Here is a 22,538-nt window from a genome sequence, read left to right as displayed (position 1 = left end):
TGACATGCCCACAGATTCTTCTTGCTCAGCTGGTTTTCCCTAAGTAGTGGTAACTCCAGGGCAAGACTTCTCTAAGGGCAAAAGAATTATGCTCTTCTCCCTGCATTTCCCTTAGTCTGATTTTAAAGTTCTCCATCAACCCTGCCACTGGGGGCTCCTGAAGGACCCAGAGCAACCCCTGCTTATGAAAACTAACACATAACTTCACACCCTGGCTGTCTCCATTTCAAAAGACAAGGAAGAAGGAAGATCCAGTTGCTCTCCCCATGCACCAACTCTGGGGTGAAACGTGGTCTTTACCTTTTCCATGTAGCCAGAACCAGGTGCTCTGCAGATTGGCCTTGGTACTGTCTGAGTGCATGCCAAAGCCTGGGCCTTCCATGTTCTCCTGGATCTCCAAGCTATTCACTGACTGACGCTGCCATCACCGTTTCTCAGACTGGACAAAGGCATTTGTCTGCCTAGTCAGCAGTTCTGCACACTGTTCTGGTCTGAAATACTCACATGGAGCCTGTCTTATTGCAAAACCAAAGTCAGACCCATTCCAACAAAATCCAGGGTAAATCCAAGTTCTCTGTTGGTACTGGAGTGCCCTTGTACATTATGTAACTTCAATAGAATAAAGAAATGTGGGCCATACCTGGAGCCTGGGAGTCATCTCAAGAAGCTAACACTTTGGTTAGAGGGTAATTTCATGTAACAAGATCAAACCCACCATGGGACCTGACCCACTCCAACAGCAACAATGCATGTCCTCCAGCTTAATCCAAGGTGGTTCAATCTCCTCCTCCGGATCATCTGTCATATGTCCCTGATACGCAAATGTGCTATCCCGCATGGACAGATCTTTTGAAAATTCACTCCTGTTCTCAATATTGGCCTGTGCTACTGGACTCTCCCTAACTAACTGTCTAGGGTGGCCTCTTCCTGTTGGTTCTTTATGCACTCTAGTTAGAAAAGTACAGGGTCAGGACCCCAGGTCTTTGACACCAAGGAATTCAGGGCAAGTTTTCAAAGTTAAGAAGCAGAAATGCAATTATTAGGGAAGTGCCTGTTTGTATAACCTACTAAAAGAGAATCACCCATAGAGTTAGGGTGAGAAGCTTCTTTCTCCAACTTACCAGCAAGGGCAAGAGAGACTGCTGAGATCTGAAATCTAGGGAGAGTCTACATAACTTAAAGTTTTTACTGATGTTTCTTCAGTTTACACCCCAGGAGAACAGTGTTCTTCCTTAAACAGAGGAACATTACCTCTTTCCACAAGCCTGTTTCTAGGGGCATCTAAGTGGGGACTTGAGCTTAACAACCAGACAAAATCAGACTCCAAACTCTGAGATGAGAAACACAGGAATGATTCTTTGGTGTAGCTAAACCAAGCTTCATGGTAAAGATCAGTTATCAAGCTGGTGGACCTGTTTGAAAATCCATATCTACTTTAAGTGGAGCAGAGAAGAGGGAATAAACATTAGGAGTATTTTATTCCTTATGCCAATATCATTTCCTCCCTTGCAAACTGAAGCCATTGGGGGTTTGACGTTTGCAATAGTCACTTGTACCACTTGCAATGCTACAAAAAGAGTGAATTAGATTGAGAGGAAAAAAATCATAACCCAGTGGATTGAAGTTTTCCTCTGAGATATTAACTCTGACTGACTGGCCCTTCTGGGTCCAAGGATGCCACCACAGCCAGCAAGAAATTGAGAGGACTACAGTTATGGTAGGCCAGATATGCGGGTGGGGAAATGAGAACGGGCCAAGGCCAGGATCCTCCTGGAGGAAACAAAAAAGTGCCCCCCAACTCCAAGCAAATGCAAAGGACAGGGAAGCACCATCTCTGCCTGTTTCGGAAGGGTGGGGAAGATGAAACAGAACTCGCACGCTCAAAAAATAGGCAGTTTGTGGCCAGAGTTAGGGACAGAGGGACGTGGAACCTTTTTGCGAGGCAATCAGGAAGACTTCTAGCTTGGCTGGTTCAAGGATCTTCAACTTCCTTGAAAGAGAGGGGGTCACAGCTTACATCCCAGAGTCTGTCACTCAATGGCTAAAAGGTCGACTAAGCAAAGGTTTTTGTACATTCTGTGGAAATGTCAGAGGAGTGTTATGAGCTGCTATTTGGGGTGGGGGTGAGGAGTGCCTAAGAACAGGTAGCTTGGAGGGAAAAGACTCCCCTGTGCTGCCTTCCCTTCACCATCCCTGGTGCAGAAGGACACCATTGGACAAGCTTCCTCAAGGCAGACAGCCTTCCTTCAACAATGATAGGAAGATGGGAAAATTAATAGGGGTAATATGAGCTAATTTAAATAATAATGAGCTTATGCACATGCCAGGTTTTGATCTTTTCTGATGCATGGATTCCTGGCAGGAACCCTGGTCCTACGAAGGTAGTTGAAAGAACCGAAAATAGACTTAAAAAACAAAAACCCCAAACAATAAAAAAGAAGCCACCCCAATCACAAACTTAGAACAACAATGAAAGAAACAAAAAATTTAAATGTTGCTCCCCCGGAAGAAAAAGGGGAAAAATTGGACTGGCATAAAACCCTTTTCTTCTTATTTTAAATATTATTTTTAACAGCTTCAAAAGTAATGAATTATATGTGACTAAAAATAGATCTGGGGGTACTGGTTAATGGGGCCTTTTGAATCATTCAGCATAAGGAACTGTCAATATTTTTTTGAGCTGTCAGAAATCCATTTAGTGATTTTTGACAATTCAAAAATATTTCCAACTGCTTGATCCAGTTCTTAGTGAATTAGGGAAGGAGAGGCGAAAAGAAATATATCAATTTAAATTATGAACCCAGAGCTTAGCTTCCCGAATCCTGCTTTATGCTAAAAGAAATACTAAGATGCTGATGTTCACAAACATTCCCTTCTATTTCCTTCCTTCCTTCCTCACATGAAGTAAAAAAAAATCACAAAAAAATCCATTCATAAATTAAAGATGGAAAGGTATCATGGCCATTTGTCTCTAGTGGGGATATTTGGGGCTGGTTTCAAAGGGAATAATACATTGAGCTTCTCTTTGGAGGCAGGTTTTCAAATACGAACATCTGGGTGCAAAGAAAATTGCATTGGTCCTCCCTGACCACCCCAAGGTTCATTTGCTCTAATTCTAGGTTTCAAATTTAGGATTATGTTTTAAAATCTGGAATCCCTTTGGGGGTAACCATTTTCTTTAAGGAGGTAAAGAAGTGCCAATTTGCTACAAGATCAGACACGCGTAAATCCAAGACACACAGGGTCACAATACGGCTAATCGGACTGGACAATATACATTTCTTGTTAGAATAACAGACAGGGGAACACACAGACAGACAGAAGGCAACAGCAGAAGGCCAAAGTCAGGTAACTGCCATTTGGTATGTCTAAAGATGAATCATGAACACCCTGGAACCATCTCCCTGTCTGGAGAGGTCACTTGATTCTATTCTGAGGTTAGTGTGATATGATTTTAGTATCCTCTAAGTCAGTTAAAGGAAAGTTTAAGGAAGCAGATTTGGCTTAGCAAAGCTATAAGGAGGTGTCTTCAGGCATCTTCTGCAAAAGTTGAAAATACTGAAAAGTTTGCAAGTTACCATGTCTCTTTTCATTTTTGTTTTAAACGTAGTTTCTCCACTTATGCATGAAAAGTAGGGGGAGTTCACACGTGAGACACCACCCCCTTTCCCATACCTTTCAGTACAGGCATGTGAGAGCATTATAATGCAAATCAGAACACAAAAGTAGTTTGGATACTTCTAAATGAAGTCGACTTTTATGATTGTCTACATTGCATATATAGCATTGTTTTTTTTTCTTTTTTAGGTTTAGTTTAAAATTTGCTAATGGGTCAGTCTACCTCATTTAAAAAAAAATGCACAGGTCAGCAGTGATGTTTTGGGAAATGAACTAAAGGAAGAGGATTCTAAAACTTACCACACAAGTCTGGCCTCTTGATACATCCAGAATTTGCTGTGCTACTTGCAAGTCCGTTAAAGGCTGCTAAGCCATCGGAGCTGTAGGCCCTGAGGACCGACAGCATGTTCATTGGCTTTTCCAGGCCCGGGGGCCCCCGCTCCGGCTTTGGCAGACCCACTGAGGGGTCCTGGGCAGGAAGAAGGCCTGGGCTGTGCCACTGCTTCTCAGACGCTTGGGCTAAAGGTGAGACTAGTCCCTGGACGGGCTGGGGGGTGCCTGTGGGCAGAAGGCTGTCCCCACCATCGCTGTTGCTGTCCTTGCTGAGGGCAGACAGGGGCTTGCTCATCATTTCGGATTCGGTTTCTATGTCCTCTTCGTCGTTGTTTTCTCCCTTGAAGGAGTCCATGTCCTCGGAGGAGGCGATATCTGAGAGGTCATCGGCAGCGTTCTTATTTGTGGTTTCGGGGATCAGGATCGGGGCATCATCTTCGGGGTGGACTTTCACATCAGGATCTTTGTTGGAGCAGGAACCGGAGGCCCCCGAGCCCACCACGCCGGGGTAAACACCAAACTGCTTGTAGAAGTCTGACGGGAAGTTACAAAATGCAGGGTCCACGTGGCTGGGCCATGGGCCACTCTTCTGGTCCCCCAGGGTCTCTTTGGCCTGTCCTTGGGCCATCTTCTCAGAAGCAGAGTCCAGAGAGCCAATCAGACCCGAAAGGCCCATCTCTTTGTTTGATTGTGCTGCCGGCAGTAGAGCCATCTTACCCGCCTCCCGGGCCTGCTCTTTGCAGTTGACGGCCACCCCTGCGGCGCTATCTTTGCGTTTCGCTTTGCCCAGGTGGTTGGCCTGCAGGTGAAGGGCCATCAGCTCCATGGATGACGTCGTGAAAGCACAGAACAAGCAACCATGCCAAGCGATGCTGTCTTGCACCGTCACCGAGGAGCCGGGGAGGGAGGCGTCCGGCCGCACCGACAAGTCCAGAGGCTCATGCTGAGATTTTTCAGCCTTCCTCTGAGAGGACCTGCCGCTGGGCTTCTCCTCACCACCATCCGCTCCATGGGCTTTCATGGAAGAGGGATCTGACAGGGCTTTGTCCTTCATGTCCCTCTTCTTCAAGGAGCTGAGGACGAAGCTGTCCATGAATGCTTGCAAGGACCCTTGGAAATTCACACCGTTGCTCACGATGCTTTGATAAGCTCTTCCGATCTCGGAGAAGTGGGTACTTTTGGAAGGAAGGTCAGTGCCTTTCAGGGTGTCTGAAGGAGCCTCTGAAGACATGCCAGTGGCCTGCCCCGAATGATCTCCAGAGGAGAGCACTCCTGATGTCCACTGCTGAGAGGCGGGGCCGCCTCTGAAGTCGATTCCGGGGAGACCTTTAAAGGCCCCCCTCAGGATGTCTGGCCTGATAAACAAAGATGCTTTGCTGGACATCTCGTCCTTGTGGTCTTGGTTTGGGGGTTGTCCCGACAGCGGCCCCGCTCCATTCTGTCGTTCACGATGGTGTCGTTCTAGGTGGTATTTTAAGGACGCTGACTGGGTGCCGGCGTAGTCACAGTGAGGACACTTGTAGGGTTTTTCACCTGCAAGATTTTGATGTGAGAAAAAGAAAAAGTGTTTATCTCATTTTGGTGCGCAGAACAAGGCTAGAAGGATCAACATTTGTTCTTTGAAACAAAGCAGCTCAAACTAATAATTAGTTAGAGAACAACTGTTTTTTAATAGAAGAATAATTCGTACTCTTAAGCTTTTTTAATGATTTTGTACCATTTGGGACTATTCAGGAATGACATACTATCTACACACAATTAGCTATCTTTTTCTTTATCTAACATGTGAAAACGGCTGTAGATTTAAAAGCTATGATTATGAAAATTAAGCATAATAATTTCAACCACAGTGATCATTAAAAGTAGAAGTTTAAAAAGACAAAGTATGTAACAAATGGGTGGTTGCAATATTTTGTGTATACAATAGCTCTAAAATTTGTTTAAATTATACACATGGAAACCATTTTTAAACCTAAAAATTTTATGGTCCTGTTACGCAAGACTGAAATGAATGATTTAAGTCTTGCTCTGCAGTAAATCATGGATATAATTAGCAAATGGCATACTGCACAAGTAATTTATCATTATTTGGAGGGCACCATTCCAGACGGGCTCGGATATCTGCAGACCTACTGCATTGTTTCTAAATAAAGAACTATAAATACTGATTCTATAAAATATTAATACCATTACAGTGCATTATGATTGCAGCATGTAAAGACATATAGTTAAGATAAAAAGCAGTCAATAAAACTTAAAAGAAAATGAGTAATAAAAAGGCACAAAATATATTTAGTTTCTGTATTTGAAATTAACATTATCTACTGGTCTTTGTAGTGCCTTAAATTTGTACTAATGGCAAACCTAATGCTCCGGTAGTAAAATGTGTAATTTACCTATAATAAGCACTTTCTAGAGAATAAAAATAGCTTTAAAGAGTGTTTTAAAACATATAAGATAATTTTCAGGAATTAAATATTTATTTAAATCCAACACCCAACTTCTATTGTTCTTTCCACGATGGAGAAGATGATGCTAGGATAGACAACTTACATCTGCTGGCATTGTAGGATGGAGGAGCAGAAGGAGGTAAACAAATGTGAATTTTAATATGTTCCAAGAATTTGTTAGCAATCCTGGGTCTTTTCTAGACTTTGCAACCGAAAAGCTCTTTGGAAAGAACAAGGACTTTGACAGTCCTTGTTAGTGTATTCACAATAGCATCCTGTCAATATCCACAATTATTTCTCCCAGGAAGCTTAACTACCCCCCACCCATCTTTCCTCTGTTCTATTGTAAAACAGACTGATCTAAAAAGCACCAGCAAATCGTTGGTGAATGGTGTATTCTAAAGACATTTCTCTGTGTCTACTCTCAGCTGAAGCCACAACTCCCAGATCTCCAGGCATAGGGCATTTGAGGGCCTGGATTTTGTAAACATCTTGTTTACCACCAGACCAGATTCTGAGCAGGAGACACCACCACGTCATCTCTGGATTGTGTGCCAGAACTGTGGAGACACTGCACCCCACAGCAAAATAAGGGGGCTGAGAGTCCCTTATTTGTGCCTATGAGCTGCTGCTAACTCCCCTGGACATGTCTTCAGAAATACCATTTGGGTCTGGGGATGGGACCCATCTGGGCATCTACTTCTATAATCATAAATGTAAAGGTCACAGTCACCTCTGGGTAGATCAGTGACATGAATCTAGGGGAAAGACTCTATCCCCTTTGAGGTAAAGTACAAATGGTTTCAGGCACCAGTTTCCTACTTCTTGAAGTTGATCCCCATGTTAGACTCAGACATACTTCTGCCACTGTTATTTGGTCAGTCTACTGCAGGCCAGGGAGCCACCACTGGGCAGCTTATGTCCCAACTGATTCAGCCCAGTGACCCGGAACAGCAGAGGAGTTCCTAAAGCTTAGGGCTTGGGCATGGGGCTCCCACAGGTTAGTGCAGACCCTGTGGGAGGGCCTCGAAAGTGAGAGCCAGCAGAGGTGAGGCCCACAGGTACTGGGGTGACTCAGGCTGCATTTCAGAAATGCACCTGGAAATGATTAAGTGCATCTGGCAATGGGGCTGTAGAGAAGGCATGGGCCTTCATTAGCAGGAGCTAATGAGGGAGAATGTAAACTTTGACCTCCAGACCTGAGGCAGGTGGGGGCTGTCTTTTGTGGTGGGGACCACAGGGATGCACAGAGGATGTCGTACATATATTTCCCAGGGTCACACATTTGAAATGCACAGTGGAGATGAATTCTCATACCACATAATTCATAAAAGCAAGGGGAGTTTGTTAAGACATGAGTTCTGAGCCCTAGTACATAGCAATGCTGGCTCCTTTGTCTGAAGTTGGGGGCAAAAGTTGGTATTTGAAACAAGTGGGATGATTCTGATGCAGATACTGTAAAAACTACACTTTGCAAAACCAACCCAGCATTGCCTGGGGAGCTTTAAAAAGTAATGATATGTGGTCCCATCTTCCAATTCTGAGTTAATTGGTCAAAGGTGCACATGGGGTTTGGGGATTTCCAAACTCAGGTGACCCTCTTTGGAGCCTGAATTGAGGCTCCCCGGGAAGCACCCTTTGAGTCAAGTGTGTGTTCTGGCATGGTTTCTCAGTGAAAACAATCTAGACCCCAGGAGGTATCTGAAGAGTCCTTACTGGGGACTGGATACCCCATGACACTCAGCCCGTTACAGGTTCTTGTAATGTGAGCCGTTAGAGCTTATATTCTCTGAGGCCTCATCCCAACTCAAACTCATGATAAGAACTAAATCAAGTCTCCTGAATGGGCCAGAGATTTGTGTATGTACACATGTTTGCAACTACATACCTATCAATGCACAGATTCACTTACACACATTTTTTGATTGAATGAACCAGAGGATGAATGAGCGCTGCCTACCTTCCAAGGGCTGTTCATGGCACTGGGAACTGAGTGAAGAAGCAAAGCAACTCATGGATCTCAGAAAAGGCAAATCACCTGGCTACTAAAGCAAGGGGAACACACACACATGCACACACACACAGAGTATCAAGGTAGGTAGGAGGATAGTATCTCTTCATTCAACATCCTGATCCTGAAAGTTCAAGAGAGGTCTTGTCCTCCCGTGCTCCAGAGAAAGAAAGGCCATTGCTGAAATCAGAACCCTTCATCTGAGCACTGGAGTCTCCTCAGGCCCTGGTCCTTGCAGATGAGGGCTGTTTTGTGAATGTTCATGGGTTGCTTTGGCTGCATGTGATATGTCCAGGCTCTGGAAAGCCCTCCACCCAGCCACCCTTTCTCTACCTTCTGTGCCTGTGGATGGAAAAGTCCCTCTGCCTTCTATTCTGCTATGTAGTACCATCTCTTGCCTACTTCCTAAAAAGTCTTGACCTGGGTGACTTCTTCCTGTCAACCCAGTTCCCCAGAAAAATGCTCCAGACTGACATTGCATGGGATAAACTTTTGGATTTGTGTTGCAAAAAACCAAAACCACCTCAATTTTAATTTCTTTCTATAATCCCCAAAGGATGTGCTTAATTGTCCCCACCCTGTCCGGCTGCTATCCTGGACTTCCTCTCCAGCCAGTGGCACAGGGAAATGCTCTGGAGACAAAAGCTAGCCCCTGGTCAAGCAAACACAAGGGATCGGAGTCATCTAGGAGTGAGTTTGCCCTCCAGAGAATCCCACACAGCCCAAGGGCTTTATGTGCCATGAAACATCTGAGCTGTTTCCCAAGCATCTTTCCCCAAAGGACACATTTCAGAGTGCTCAGGAGGCAAACTTCTCACAACATTGGCCTAAATGGGGTGGTAACAACTGAGAGGAAGGACCTCTCAGCACATTTAGCAGACTTGGAGGTGTGGTCAAGGGCTGTTCCTCCATTTGGCCAGCACGGACAAATGCTGAGTTCACCTGTGCTGAGTTGCTTTGCAGTCAAAGCCACCGCATCTGGACACATTCTTCAACCCAAGCGCTCCAGGCTGACTGACAAATCCCAAGCTGCAGACATGGCCAGACTTCTGCAAGAAGCCAGGCAGTGGATCTTCCCAGTCCCCTCCCAACTGAGACTGGACTCTGCCTGAGACTTGGACAGGCAGTCCCTGTGCAGCCTTGTGGCACAGGCTACTCCAGGCCCTGCCAGCAGCTCTGTCTAGTTGAATGATTGACCACTTAGGCCATAAATGAGTCCAATCTCCTGGCTTGGGGGGGGGTCCCTCAGACTGCCTCAAGCTTTCCAGGGGGTCATGAGCCCTCTGGTCGCCTCCATAAGGTTTGGGATTTGCCACGTCTGTGCCTGCCTGTTGCAGGAGCCACACACTCATGTGCCTTCAGAGCAAGGTAGTGCATAGGTAACAGTGGGGAGGAGGACGAAGGCTTCTACTGGAGAGCACCCACAACTTGCTTCTAACCAGCTGTGGGCACCTGGATCTCTGATTTTCTAGGAAATTCTCATTTTCACATTTCTATACGTGGTATTTCAATATTTATATATTGGTGGCTACTTCTGAAATTTTTTAAACACTGAGAGGGCCACAGTATTATATGTTTCAGTCTGGGTCTGGCCTTTTATAGCCAGTTTGAAATTTGTGCCTGGGACCAGGATGTGCATGATGGGGCCATTTACCCACTGGAGGTAGCAGCTGAGGACACTAGTGGCTTTCTGTAGAAAACCCTCTCATGGTGTTTTAAAGGAACATGATATGGGTGCATTTCTAGAAAAGAGAGTTTTGCTAGAAAAGACATAATAAAAATTTTTAAAAAATAATCAGCTCATCATTTCAGTGGACTAATGAAATGATTGGCACCATCTTGACTTAAGCTAGCCTTGCACTGACCTATGGCATAAGATAGATACTCCGTTTTGGAAAATTATTGGTGACTTCTTCCAAGTCACTGCTCATAATTTTTTAGAGATATATAACCAGGTGGTTTAATCAGTTCACTGTACCAATTTTTACATACTCCTATCTTTTATTATTCTGAACATTCACTTTGCACTTGAGAGACCAAAGGAGTCCTCACCGTTCCAGGGAGTTCTTTTGGAGCTACTCACAGCAAGTTCTCAACAGCTCCTCTCCAAAAATAACAGGTGGATTCACATCATTCTTTTTGGAAACCCCTTGATTAAGCTTTGAAGAAGTGATTCGTTGCTTCTATTTCCTTTTTGTTTTTTTTAAATGAAATCTCCAGAAGTATTTTCACTTTTAAGTTGAGGAACTGAATATTTTCCCGTATTCACATCCTCTATTTGATATTTATTTAGTCTTCCTACATGTCTTTACTTAGTTAATACCAGGAGAGATAAATATGGTGGCGCCTTTGCAGCCAAGCTTCAGTACATTAATATAAATTGTACACTAATTCCCCCAAAGCATATATATGTTGTAAACCTGAAGACTTTCCTCACAGCTGCTTATTGCTAAACAGTGCCTTGTCCAGAAGGGGACAATCTGTGTCTCTAATTGCTGTCACTGAAGCCGAGATTCATTATGTGACTTTCCCATTAAAATGTGAGCATTAATTTGTATAATGAAATATCACCCACTGCAGTGTTCATTAGCCATGCCCTACTGTATACGGCACATTGTTAGCTACCTAGAAACTGTAGTTAATTTCACTAATGGATATTTCCCTACTTAGTGTTTGGTAGGAAATTTATACTGTAACATTACCTCTTAAACTTTTAAGGAAATTTAAATTCAATCAATTATTTTCAACAAAAGTTTGGGATGTCATTAAGGCAGGAAGAGCAAGGATGAGGGACTATGGGGAAACAAAATGGGCTTTTAGTTTGTCTTAGAAATAGAAAAACGGTAGAGTTTGAATTCAAAACAAAAAGAAAAAAAAAGATCGTCTTCTTTTGGAGATTTTTTTTTTTTTAAATCATTGCTCATGTGGCTGTTCCCACACTGAGGACAGCACTACTTCCTTTCCTTTTGGGAAAGGAGATGGGAAAAGCAAACTCATTTTTGGAAATATATTCAATTTCATATTCCTGTTTGTTCAAGGTGTTGTAACAGCCTGGTTAACTTACAGAGACGAGGAAGTATGGCAGCACAGGAAGGAAGGTATGTGCACACCAGACAGAAGGCACCTGGATCAGGCTAGTGAAAATTTCCATTTTGGCCCACGTTTATGTGCCCATTGGTGTTTGGAAAGCCTTTGGAGGGGAGAGGCAGCTTCGATGATGGCACAAGAAGCTGACCGTCTCCAAGCCACAGGGAGAAATTCCGCCCCCCATCCATCCCAGGGGTCAGAGTATCTGCACACACTACCCTGGCCATTCCCCCTGCCTTGCCACTTCCCTAACCTCATTGTGCTAGTGAGGAAACTGAGGCACAGAGGGTCAAGGAGTCCTGGCCTCAGGCCAGTCTAAGTTAGGGGTAAAGGAAAAGCCGGGGTGCACAGTACTTCCCTTTTAGGTCACCTGGAGGCTGCGTCAACACAACTTGTGAGTATAAGTCACTTCCTTCTCTCCTGCTGGTTATGGTGTGGACACATGCTGTTAAAGAAATGTTGCATTAATTCCCTAAAGCAAGCAGGAAATTCACCCAGAAAAGTTAACAACATCAACATAGTGCAGTGGTCACGAGAATGGCACTCTGGATTATGACCAGTTTGCAACCTGTAATCCAGAATGGACAACTCTGGGCAGGTCACTTTCTGTCTCTGAGGCTCCGTGTCTTCCCTTGGAATGGTCCTGGGGATGGAATTATGGTTATTGAACTTCTGTACGGACCAAGGGCAAAGAAGTGCAGAGCTCAGCTCAGCACCTACACCTGGGAGTGTACAAAAAGTGAGGCTGTGGTCGCTGACCGTCCCTGCCACCCTCTCACCATTGAATTGTTCTGCCTTCAGTCAGCCAGTTCCCTCTTAATGCATAGCCCTCCCCAGCTCCCACTGTGGGCTGCCCCTTCCAGGGTTGCAGGGCAGAAGTCTTTTACTTCCACAGCTCTCTTTGGTCCCACATGAAAGGGAAACCTCATGCTTGGTGGTTGGAAAGCCAGCAAGGGCAAGGAAGACATCTCCCTGTGTCCCACTTGGCCAGCACCCTGCTGTGACATCACAGAGGCAGCCCCCAGGAGGTGGGTAGTGCCAGGCATGCCTTTCAGCCCAAGGCCAAGCCCCTGACCAGGGCTGAGACCCCTGGAAAACCACCCTGTGCAGATCCATTCTCATAAAGAGATTCCCAACTCAGGGCTGGACTGGTGTGTACAGCACATCAAAACCAGATTAATAAGCCACCACAGAATTTGAGAGGGGGGAAAAAAACTAATGAGATTTATTTTTAATTAGTTGCTGAACTTTAGGGCCTCTGAGTTATCATGAGTGAGGTTGCTTATTACATTTCTCTATAATGGTCATTCCTGAGACCACAGTATTCTCCTGGGAAACCCTCACACAGGTGAGTCACCTGAGTGGATCCAGCCTAGAGTCTCATGGCCCACGCAGGGGTGATACACCCATCCACAGATTTAAGGGACAAATGCACACTCCAGCCTTTCAGGAACCTGTGAGCACCTGCCTGCCTCCTGAACACCCTCCAGAATATCCCTAAACATCCACCTTCCTGAGTTGGGGTCAGAGAAGGGTTCATTGAGGAAGTGCATTTGTGGGCAGCCAATAATGCGACAATTGGCTAACCTTGCCAGAGAACTTGGGGACAGCCCTGTCTCAATCTGCGTATTTTGACTAAATGTTTGCCTGTGCATGCTTATGATAGTTAATTGTGTGTGTCCACCTGAGTGGGACCCCGGGGTGACTGGATATTTAGTTAAAGGTGACTCTGAGGATATGTGTGAGGGTGTTTCTGAATGAGATTAACACTTGAATCAGCGATTGCCTCCCTAAGGTGCATGGGCCTCCTCCAATCTGTTGATGGAAGGCCTGGATAGAACAGAAGGCTGAGGAAGAGAGAATTTGCCTGTCTGTCTTTGAACTGGGCATCAGTCTTCTGCATTTGATTCTGGCTCAAAAATAAAACTTACACCACTGGCTCTCCTGGGCCCCCAGCTTGTCAATTGCACATCTTGAGACTTAGCCTCCATGACTGCATGAGCCAGTTTCTTATCAAATGTGTTATATATAAACACATACAACAAAGACACATTCTGACAGATGTGTCACTAAGCAGTTTCATCCTGGTGCAAAACAGAGTGAACTTACACAAGCCTAGATGGTATAAGCCAGTCACTTGACGTAGCCTCTCAATGCAGTCAAGCAATAGCAGATATAAGGTATATGGGGTTTCTGCCAGCATGATACCCTATACTACTTTACAGTAAACTTTTTTGTAAGTAAGATTACGTTCTAAAATAACAATAAAAGATAAAGCAGAGGAAATACATAAACTAGTTACATAGAAGTCTATTATCATGATCAAATATTATGTACTATACATAATTGGACATGTTTTACATTTATACAACTAGGAGTGTGGTAGGTGTTTTACACCAGCATGCCCACAAACACATAGGGTGTCCTGCTAGGGTGAGATGACATCCCTAGGTGATAGGAATTAGGGGTTCCATTATAATGTGTATCTTCCATCTGCATGACTGAGCATCATTTTGTGACACATGCCCGCACCATCTCTGGCACGTTCTGTTTCTCTGGACAGCCCTGACACAGACTCCTTTCCAGCCTGCACTGACTGGTTTGCACTCAAATCGCAGCTCTGGTGCTCTAGGAGTGACATTGCCTAGGCCCAGGGATTGGGTCCTAATCAGCCCAGGGTAAAGTTTCCCAGGGGAGAGAAGTTTAGTTTCCCCTCAGTTGGGCAGCTATCGACATCTGCCCTACAGGGAGCCACTGGGGGAGTCTCTGGAATCAGGCAGGTGTTAGGGATTCCCATGGTCCTGCAGGTGCCTCCTCTATGCCCTTCACAGGTTTGGCTGAAGCCAGGGGACAGCAGAAACATCCTAGCTACCCGGCAGGCTGTCTCCAGCCCCCAGGTGTTCAGAGCAACCTGACTGGTGCCTGTACGCAGTGCCTCTAATAAACAGGTGTTGGGAGAAGAAGAGCAGTAATTAAGTTAATGCAGTGGAGGAAAGAAAGGAAAATGGTTTTTATCAGTCGATGTCATGCGATCAAGACTTCTAATAAAGATGGAGTGTGACAGGAAAATACAGAGAATGGGACCTCTTATAGCCCAACCAATTAAAATGTATTTATTACAGGTTGGATTTTTAAATGCACTCCTCTGAGCCCACTGCAGAAAAACTTCAGAAGATGACATTTTGGAGAACGTGTGTTTTTCTTCATAGACTTCTGCCTGCTGGACACCTCATTTGGAAATACAAAAACATAAGGAGCAAAGGGGAAGGAGTTCAGGGCATCTCAACCACTGGAGCCCCGTGAAATCATTTATTAACAAATAACTTGATTTTGATTTTTAATTACTTGTGTAATCTACACTTTTACATTGTCATAATGGATGTTTACTTCGGTGATTTATAACATGGAACACTTTCTGTTCTATTCAAATGCACAAGTGTAAGCATTTTCCAACTTCTTTGTTCTTAGATAAAAAGGAAATTGATCTTTATCTGGTTACCATTCTGCTTTTTAAACACTGCAGATACTGTTTCCGATGGGGTTGGTGTTGGTGGGGATGTGAGGTTTCCATGGCTTCTTTCATTTTCTCCCTTATTCTAGGAAGTTTCTGGAATACCTCTCCTGTCTTGCTTCTCTCAGAGTCTCCTAAGATGATTAGTCACAAACTTCAGAAGTTTGTGTGGCAGAAGTTTGGAAAAAGGTTTAAAATTGCAGAAAGCAATATCCATTTGCTTCCATATGGGTTCACCAGACTTCTGGCAGCTTTGGTCCTAACATTCCCAGAAGCACTCTGTGAAAGTGTCTACTCACCCCTGGGCAGGCTGATGGGTATGGTGTCCAAAGAATCAGTGATACCCCTCCTTGAGAGTTACTGCGGAGCCCTTTGCTTTGCTGATCTACTCTCACTGCAAGGTCAACCTCACCCAAAGTGAGCCTACCACCCAGCCAGTAAACCCAGCCCAGGGCACTGAATTCACATGGGATAGAAGTGTCGATCACAAGATGCGCCTGGCCTGGTTTCCACTCTTCTGTATAAAGTGGGTACCCTGAGGACAGCGTCCCTGTGCTGCAGTCTGTGGGTCTCACAGCTACTACCACAACTTAAGGTGCCACCAGCTCCAACCTGGGTAGGAAAAGAAATAGACATTGGCATAACCTGAGAAAGCCAGATGTCTGAGATAGCCTGCCTTGAGCCTGGCCCCTTTCACTAATTCCCTTACTAGTTCTTTCATTCAGCAAATACTTCCCGAGTGCCTTCTGTGAGCCTGGCTCTGTTGTAGTTATTAAAGACAGGGCTGGACAAACAGACGAAAGTCTTTGCTCTCCCAGAACTCCCACTCTAGTGCATGGACCAAGACAACAGAGTGTGCAAATGCATGTGTGTCAGAAGAGACCGCTTCCTTAACTGCTGGGGGAGGGGGTCTTCCATTCCATCTGCCCCTCAGGGATCCAGCACTTCAGTCTAACTGTCATACTGTGGTTTCTGATGGGTTCACGTGCTCTCTGGAAGATGAACCACATTCCCTACTGCACTTGACCCAATGTCACCTTGCAGGGATGGTGGGAGGGGGGCCATTCACTTACTCCAGCAACTGCTCTGTCACTCAACCTTTCAGACAGACTCACTGTGCCCCTACTAGGTGTGAGGAGCTCTTGTAGGCCCAGGAGTTATAGAAATGATATCAATTAAAAAGCTGGACAAGATTGCCACCCTCACAAATCTTAGGTTTTGCTTGATGGGAGACAAACAACACATTAGGAAATGAAAATTAAACCAAGTAAGATCAGTTCAGAATGTGTTAATTTATGAAGAAATTAAAGCAGAATGTGTGAGGGACATTTTAGACGGGGAAGTCAGGGATGGTCTCTCTGAATGGATCACAATGAAGCGAAGCCCCCAGAGACCGTATGGAGGAAGAATGTTCCAGGTAGATACTGGGGGTGCATAGGTCCTATAGCAGGAACAGGTATTCGGCACTAGAGGAAAAGAAAGAAGGCAAGGGTGTCTCAGAAAGATGATGAGGATGAAAACCAGTACAGGTTGGAGTGAGGAATGAAGTAGGGGCAGATTGCAGGGGACTTCTGGGAGGAAGCAGGAACTGGTACATGTTTTAGAACAGTCCTCTGGGGCCTGGGATAACTCCATGCTCCAAGGCAGGCAGGGCCAGTGACAATGCCCATCACACCCAGGCTATCAATGAGAAGGTAGCCTATTGCACACAGTCACTTGTCCCCAGAACTCCTCTCGGTGTCAGGGAGATGTGTGGGCATGGTGGGTTCCATGTAAAAGGCTCTTTGTCTTTAACTACACGATGCAGACGAGGCCCGTATGTACTCGATATCCCTGCACAACCCTGAGCATTATTGATTCCTTGGGAAATAGACCACAATTATTTTTGAAAATAGATGGCATATTTGTCTATCCTCTGAAGCAGCTCATACTCCAATAGATAAAGTGTCAGGAGAAAAATCAAAGAAAATGGAGGTGTCCATATCTCAGATAGATTTTTTTTTTTATATTGGCAACATACAAACAACTAGCAAAAAAGCTAAAAAGGATGACGGCTGAGGTACCAGGCAGAGAGCAGAAAAGAAGTCCTTAATGCAGAGGGCTAGTATGAGGCTAAAACCAGAGAAATGGCCAGAGCAGTCCAGTAGCCATTTTCCTCTGTTTGGCTAAGAGCATCTTGATGTTTCTTTTGAGGAGACAGAGCCATGAGTCCCCCAACCTCCACTGCATGTAGCATGAGCAGGCTGACTCCGTCTGTCCAGCCCCAGCGATGGCCTTGTAACCCCAGCTGGGCCAAAGGCCAGGCTTCCTGGCCATTTGAAGGAGCTCCTTAATCATTTCTGAACTTGAGAGGTCAAGCTGGGTCCCATCACTTCCACCCAAAAGATTCCTTGTTCAAGTATGGGTGTCAGGAGGCACTACTTCAGTGTGGTAGAAGAGCATCATCAGCACAACGCCCTGAAGCTCAGATAAAACATCATTATCCCAGACCTGGACCACATGGGATGGTGTCATTTGGGAGGGTGATCATTAAAGCATCAGGAAGTTAAGGTCATCACTGACCCACCAGTGCCCTACAGACAGGCCCGTTGAGGACGTTCCAGTGTTAGTGACTGACACAGTTGTGGACCTGGGCCAGAAACATGGCCAGGAGAGGATGGGGTGGTTACACCTCTTCCTCTGTCCTGTGTCCCCAGCTGCACCCAGCTCTCTCACCTGTGTGTATCCTCAGGTGGACCTTAAGGTGATGGGATGTCCGGAAAGTTTTCCCACAGTACGGACAGTCCTTCATGGCCGAGCCCAGGCTCCTGTCGCGAAGCAGCGCCGGCTGCTGGACACCAGCGGATCTCCCAGCCTCCTCGCCAATGTCTGCAGTGGAGGAGAAGCATTCTCACATCACTTCAGCACATGTCAGAAGTTGTTCACACCAAAACTGCTAACACCACACAAAGTTAAACATGTCAATACTACACCTGTCTATTTCATTCTTTAAATCTGACAGAATGCTGACAATTCATGTATTTTCTTGTTATTCTCTTAAATTATTTCATCTTTCCTATCATCATTTTAAGCAGCATATGGTACCTTTATATTGAACTGAATTAAACAAGAGAAGAAACAGCTGTGTCAGCAGCTGGTTTGATTTCTTCTTTTGCTTAGTTCCTATTAAATATATTTTTTCCAAAAGTTTAAAAATGTGGGTGTTTGTGGAATCTGATTAATTTATAATATGGGCTAGCTGGAGAGTTCACTATAGGATCCAAATCATGTTTGCATTATAGCTGGCAAAAAATAAAAAATAAATAAATAAATAAAAAGAAAGGATCTCAGCTGATTCCCAAAGACATGCAGACATACAGCTATTTTGGGACAGGAAAGAAAATTATCCAAAACCGATCATTTCTTCCTTGTAGAGTCTTGTATCCATTGCTGGCTGGTGTAATCGCATGAAAGGGAGAAGAAAAAGTATGGAAATGTGGTTCCACAATTAGCCCATGATAAACATATAGTGGCATATTCAAAGTCATGTGCAAAAACTCAGCTGCAAACCTCCCATAAACTTAGAGCCCTGCATTTAAATCTCCATGCAGTGACTTGAGAAGTTCCTCTGTAAAGTATCAATACAAATTTTCCTTCCTGCTGTTATTTGTTATGTAACCCAAACCATTAGAAAATGGAATAAAATTTACATACGGCTGCCTTCTGCACAGAAATGATGGGACATAATAGTAAATAAAACTGTGAAAATATCTAGTGGTTGGAGGATATGTTATTGCAATCCCCAAGGCCTGACATCACACTGTCGCAGAGGCGACATCAGGGGAGCAGAGCAGAAGTTGGGAATCTGCATGTCCAAGGAGGGGAGGTGAGGGAGCCATCTCTGGACTCCTTCCTGAGTCACAGGCCTCCCCACAATGCTGGAAGCTGAAGGCCTGGCATAGAATCCAAGCTCCTGGGGCTAGCAGGGTCCTTGCCGCAGATTCCAGCCCACCCTCTAGGCCTTGTGGTAAATCCCACTATGAGAACAAGGGAACCTTCTGTGATAATGAGCAGATCTGTGAGTTCTGCAGAGATGAGAATAAATAAAATTTGTACCTTCCAAGCAATGGAAAATGCAAATTGCTTCTATTCTGCAACATCCGTTCCTGGTGTTCTCTGCTAATGGCCGGAAGGGACAGACTTATAGACCATGAACAAGATGAAGGCAAACACACTTTATTCTTATTTGAATGTTTGCTCCAAGCAACTGTGGAAGCGCTTTGGCCTGGAGCATCCTTTGCATTTGGACCATGTATGACCAGATAATCGCCCTGGAAAAGTTCATTAAAGGCCCACTTTTAATCTTAATTTTCCCAACTCTTCTGGCCATTTGGAAGAGGAAGAGGCATTTAAAGGGTTTAATCATTCAGACTTTTTTTCTCACCATTTTGCACAAATGAAAAATGCATTTTGTGGACTAGGTTCATTCACATCTACAGCTCAAAGTCAGTCACCACCCTCCCAAGCTCTAGGTTGGTGGTTGCCGAGTGTCCCAGGGGCTGCTCTCAGAGGCGGTTCATCCTCAGCCCAGAAGGGCAATAGCCAAATGCCAATTCCAAGTCAACAAACCGAGGTTTAAACTAGGGAAACACTAGCTCCTCCTACCCATCTTCACCTACCCCAACCTACAAATCACTGTCTTTGTCTCCTGGCAGCACCCAGTTTTCCTTTTGCTGGAACCATGAGGTCAGCTTAAACTACCATGATCCTCATTAGTATTCTTCCACTCAAAACAGTTACGACACCCAAACTAAGTTTAGAGGCCAACGGCTGTCAGTTTGAATTGTAAACAGAACTTACGTGTCCTGGAATTTGGCTTTAGGCTAGAGGCCGGCAGGTGCAGGATTCTGAAGGTAAACTCCTGCAGGTCCTCCTATCCCATGATCTGCCCCTTTGCCCAGAAGCTTCTTCTCATTGTCCCCCCCGACTCCCGCCCTGTGAATGGCAGCAAGGTGGCAGCTATTGAATAAAAGCTGTAGGAGAGCTGATGGAGGGAGTATTTCTCCTGGAGCTTTGGGTAAGTGCTTGTCCAGAGCACATTCTAGATAAATATCGAGACAAGGCTGATGTGCTCCTCTGGAAGACTTTACAGAAGTCGAGGATGAGCTGTGCCTCAGTATATGTCACTCTATGTGATGGCCCGTATCTGTTTCCCTTTTATCTTTCTATCTTGGATATGTGTGGCCCAATAAAAAGAATAAATTTGTAAGATAAACAGCTTTCTTTGCAGATTTAAGAGTCTAATTTTCACTTTACACAGAAATGGTTTTTTCTGGGAGGGCCAGGAGGCCTATAGAGTTTACTCTTCGACTAATCCTCCTAGAAAAACAAACTCTGAGTAATGATGAAGGGGAATGGTGGGTGGTCCCAGGAAGTGTCCAGGGAGGCTGGAAGCCAAGTATAGTGAAGGCTGGGGAAGTTCTGGCCCAGCGGCACACTCATAGGCCCTGTGTGTAAGTCCAAAGTGGTACCTAGATGGGTGTGTGCTGGCCCCGCCCTGCCTGGAACCAAAGAGCCCCATTCCAAGGGGAAGAGGCCCTGTGCTCAGTGCCTTCTCTACCTGAGTGTAAAAGCCTGTTCCTCTGCAAATTGCAAGACCAACTTCCACGGCTTGGCCTGCCATACAGCACAGCCACTGGCCCCTGCCCACCACTCCAGGGAGCAGGCAGTAGATAGGAAGAGGCATGAGAAAAGTTGCCTCCGTGATCCTTGGTCAGACCATCTGTGGAATTTGAGTTTTGTTTTTTAAATTTCCTTTCCTCTAAGTTGTCATTTTTCTTTTCTTTCCTATCAGACACTTTCTTGAAAAGTGTGGGTAGACAGCAATTGGACACAGGACAGAGGACAGCCTGGAACTTACCATCTGATCCTACCTGCTCATCTGAGAAAGGAGGGGCCACCCTACCTAGGAGTGGGGCATTTGGCTGCAGGCGGCCAGTTATCTCTTTGCTTAACACACCCTTTTCTTGGCTCTGCTCTGAGGTCTGTGTGATGGAGAAATGGCTGGGAAATAGCTCCTGTGGGCTCTGTTTCTTTTCTCGACCCCACTGAATGTTTTGTATGGCTGCCACAAGTGATATTCCAGAGACACCCCAGCTGCATTTGCCCTCCTCCCACAGTGTCAGCCTAGAGTCAGTGAAATGGAATAGGTAAGCAATGACCCTGCCAGCTTTGTCCTGCGCCTACAAGTGGACAGTTATTTATTTGTTAAACAAAGAGGAGACAGATGCAAACCATTTCAAGTTTTGTTTCGCAAATACATTATTTGGGAGTGAGGGGCCATCAGACAACAGACCTTACTCATTTCATTTTCTCAAGGTCAGAAACCAAGTCTTCTACATTTCCATTTTCTTGTTTTAATTAATCTTCCAAGTGTACAGCAAGTTTGCCTAGGTCAAGTTGACATTAAAGAGCATACCTTCCCTGAGTCTTCCTAGGGGAGGGAACCCACAGCTGTGGACTGAAGAAAGGGGTGAGGGGTGGAGGGGATGACCATGGACCTTCTTAGAAGCGTCGTCATCCACTGAACCACAAACTGACAGTACTAGACAGATGAAGAGATGCTTGGAAAAACAATTAACATTCAAAGTTAAAGCCCAGATTCAAATGTTAAAGTCTAGATACTAGAGTAGCTGTTCAAAGCCATCCCTGAGACTGGCTATCTTGCTGTACACAAACATGATTTGAATTTATGGCTGCCTCATTATACACTCAACCTTATTAATATATGATATGTTTAGAATTTGAAAACTTGGTTCATAAAATGATTTTGTAACTTAAGGGCAGATTTCCCTGCAGGTTATCTTTAAACATACTTCTTGGTTTGTTTAAAATAGGCTTTTTTACCAAGAAGGCTGTCCCAGGAGTTGGGTGGTAGAGTCATTTCCTCCTGGATAGTGAAGCCCGGCTGTCCCTGGGCAAGTGTCTTCATGCCTCCCCTGGCCTTTGGTTCCTTTCTCACCCAAGGGCCTCGCGGGGTCCTTCAGCTCTGTCTTCCTGAAAGAATCCATGTCCACCCCAGGCTTTCTCTGACCACTGCCTCATAGTACCCTCACGCCAGAACTAAATAAGAAACTGGGGATGAATCTTCCAGAGATGGGAAGAAATGATTATCAAAGGGATAGTAAATGCTCCCAGAATATTTCATGGACTCCTCCATTTCTCAACATCCTCTGTGCTAAGTTGAGACCAGGTGACTCATTCCACCAATGGATGAAAAAGACACAGAGGATCAAGTAAGCCTGCACCTCTGCATCTCCCCAGACACAGTACCTTGCAACACCAGGATTAAGAGAGGAGAATCACAAAGTAGATAGCACCTGAGTGACTGAGCCACCAGACGGGTGGAAGCTGACCCAAATTAGACTTTTCATGAATGAGAAATAAAACATGGCGAAGCTAAACTTTAAACTTTTTAACTTTTTAGAAGACTGCTGTTATGGGAGGTGGTCAGGAACTGACTAAGAAGCATAGACCTCCTGATGAGGTG

At 45.0% G+C, this 22,538-nt stretch overlaps 1 protein-coding gene across 11 annotated transcripts in view; it reads right to left on the bottom strand.

The window, feature by feature from the left end:
* ZNF536 (zinc finger protein 536) overlaps positions 1 to 22,538 on the bottom strand; it is a 431,821-nt gene that overhangs the window by 143,826 nt on the left and 265,457 nt on the right. For 9 of the 11 annotated variants that reach the window (XM_079117612.1, XM_079117615.1, XM_079117611.1 and 6 more), the window contains 3 exons: positions 17,726 to 17,878; positions 11,860 to 11,944; positions 3,919 to 5,486 (listed from right to left, as the gene is read on the bottom strand). In XM_079117612.1, the coding sequence (XP_078973738.1) occupies positions 3,919 to 5,486; positions 11,860 to 11,944; positions 17,726 to 17,878 (1,806 nt within the window). The remainder of the gene's footprint in view (positions 1 to 3,918; positions 5,487 to 11,859; positions 11,945 to 17,725; positions 17,879 to 22,538) is intronic. The other 2 variants (XM_079117618.1, XM_079117609.1) reach the window with 2 other exon arrangements.

The sequence above is a fragment of the Sciurus vulgaris genome (genome assembly GCF_902686455.1).
Source record: "Sciurus vulgaris genome assembly, chromosome: 17".
Classification (NCBI taxonomy): Eukaryota; Metazoa; Chordata; class Mammalia; order Rodentia; family Sciuridae; genus Sciurus; species Sciurus vulgaris.
Note: the sequence above shows the minus strand (reverse complement) of the source record. Positions and strands in the feature narration are given on the sequence as shown.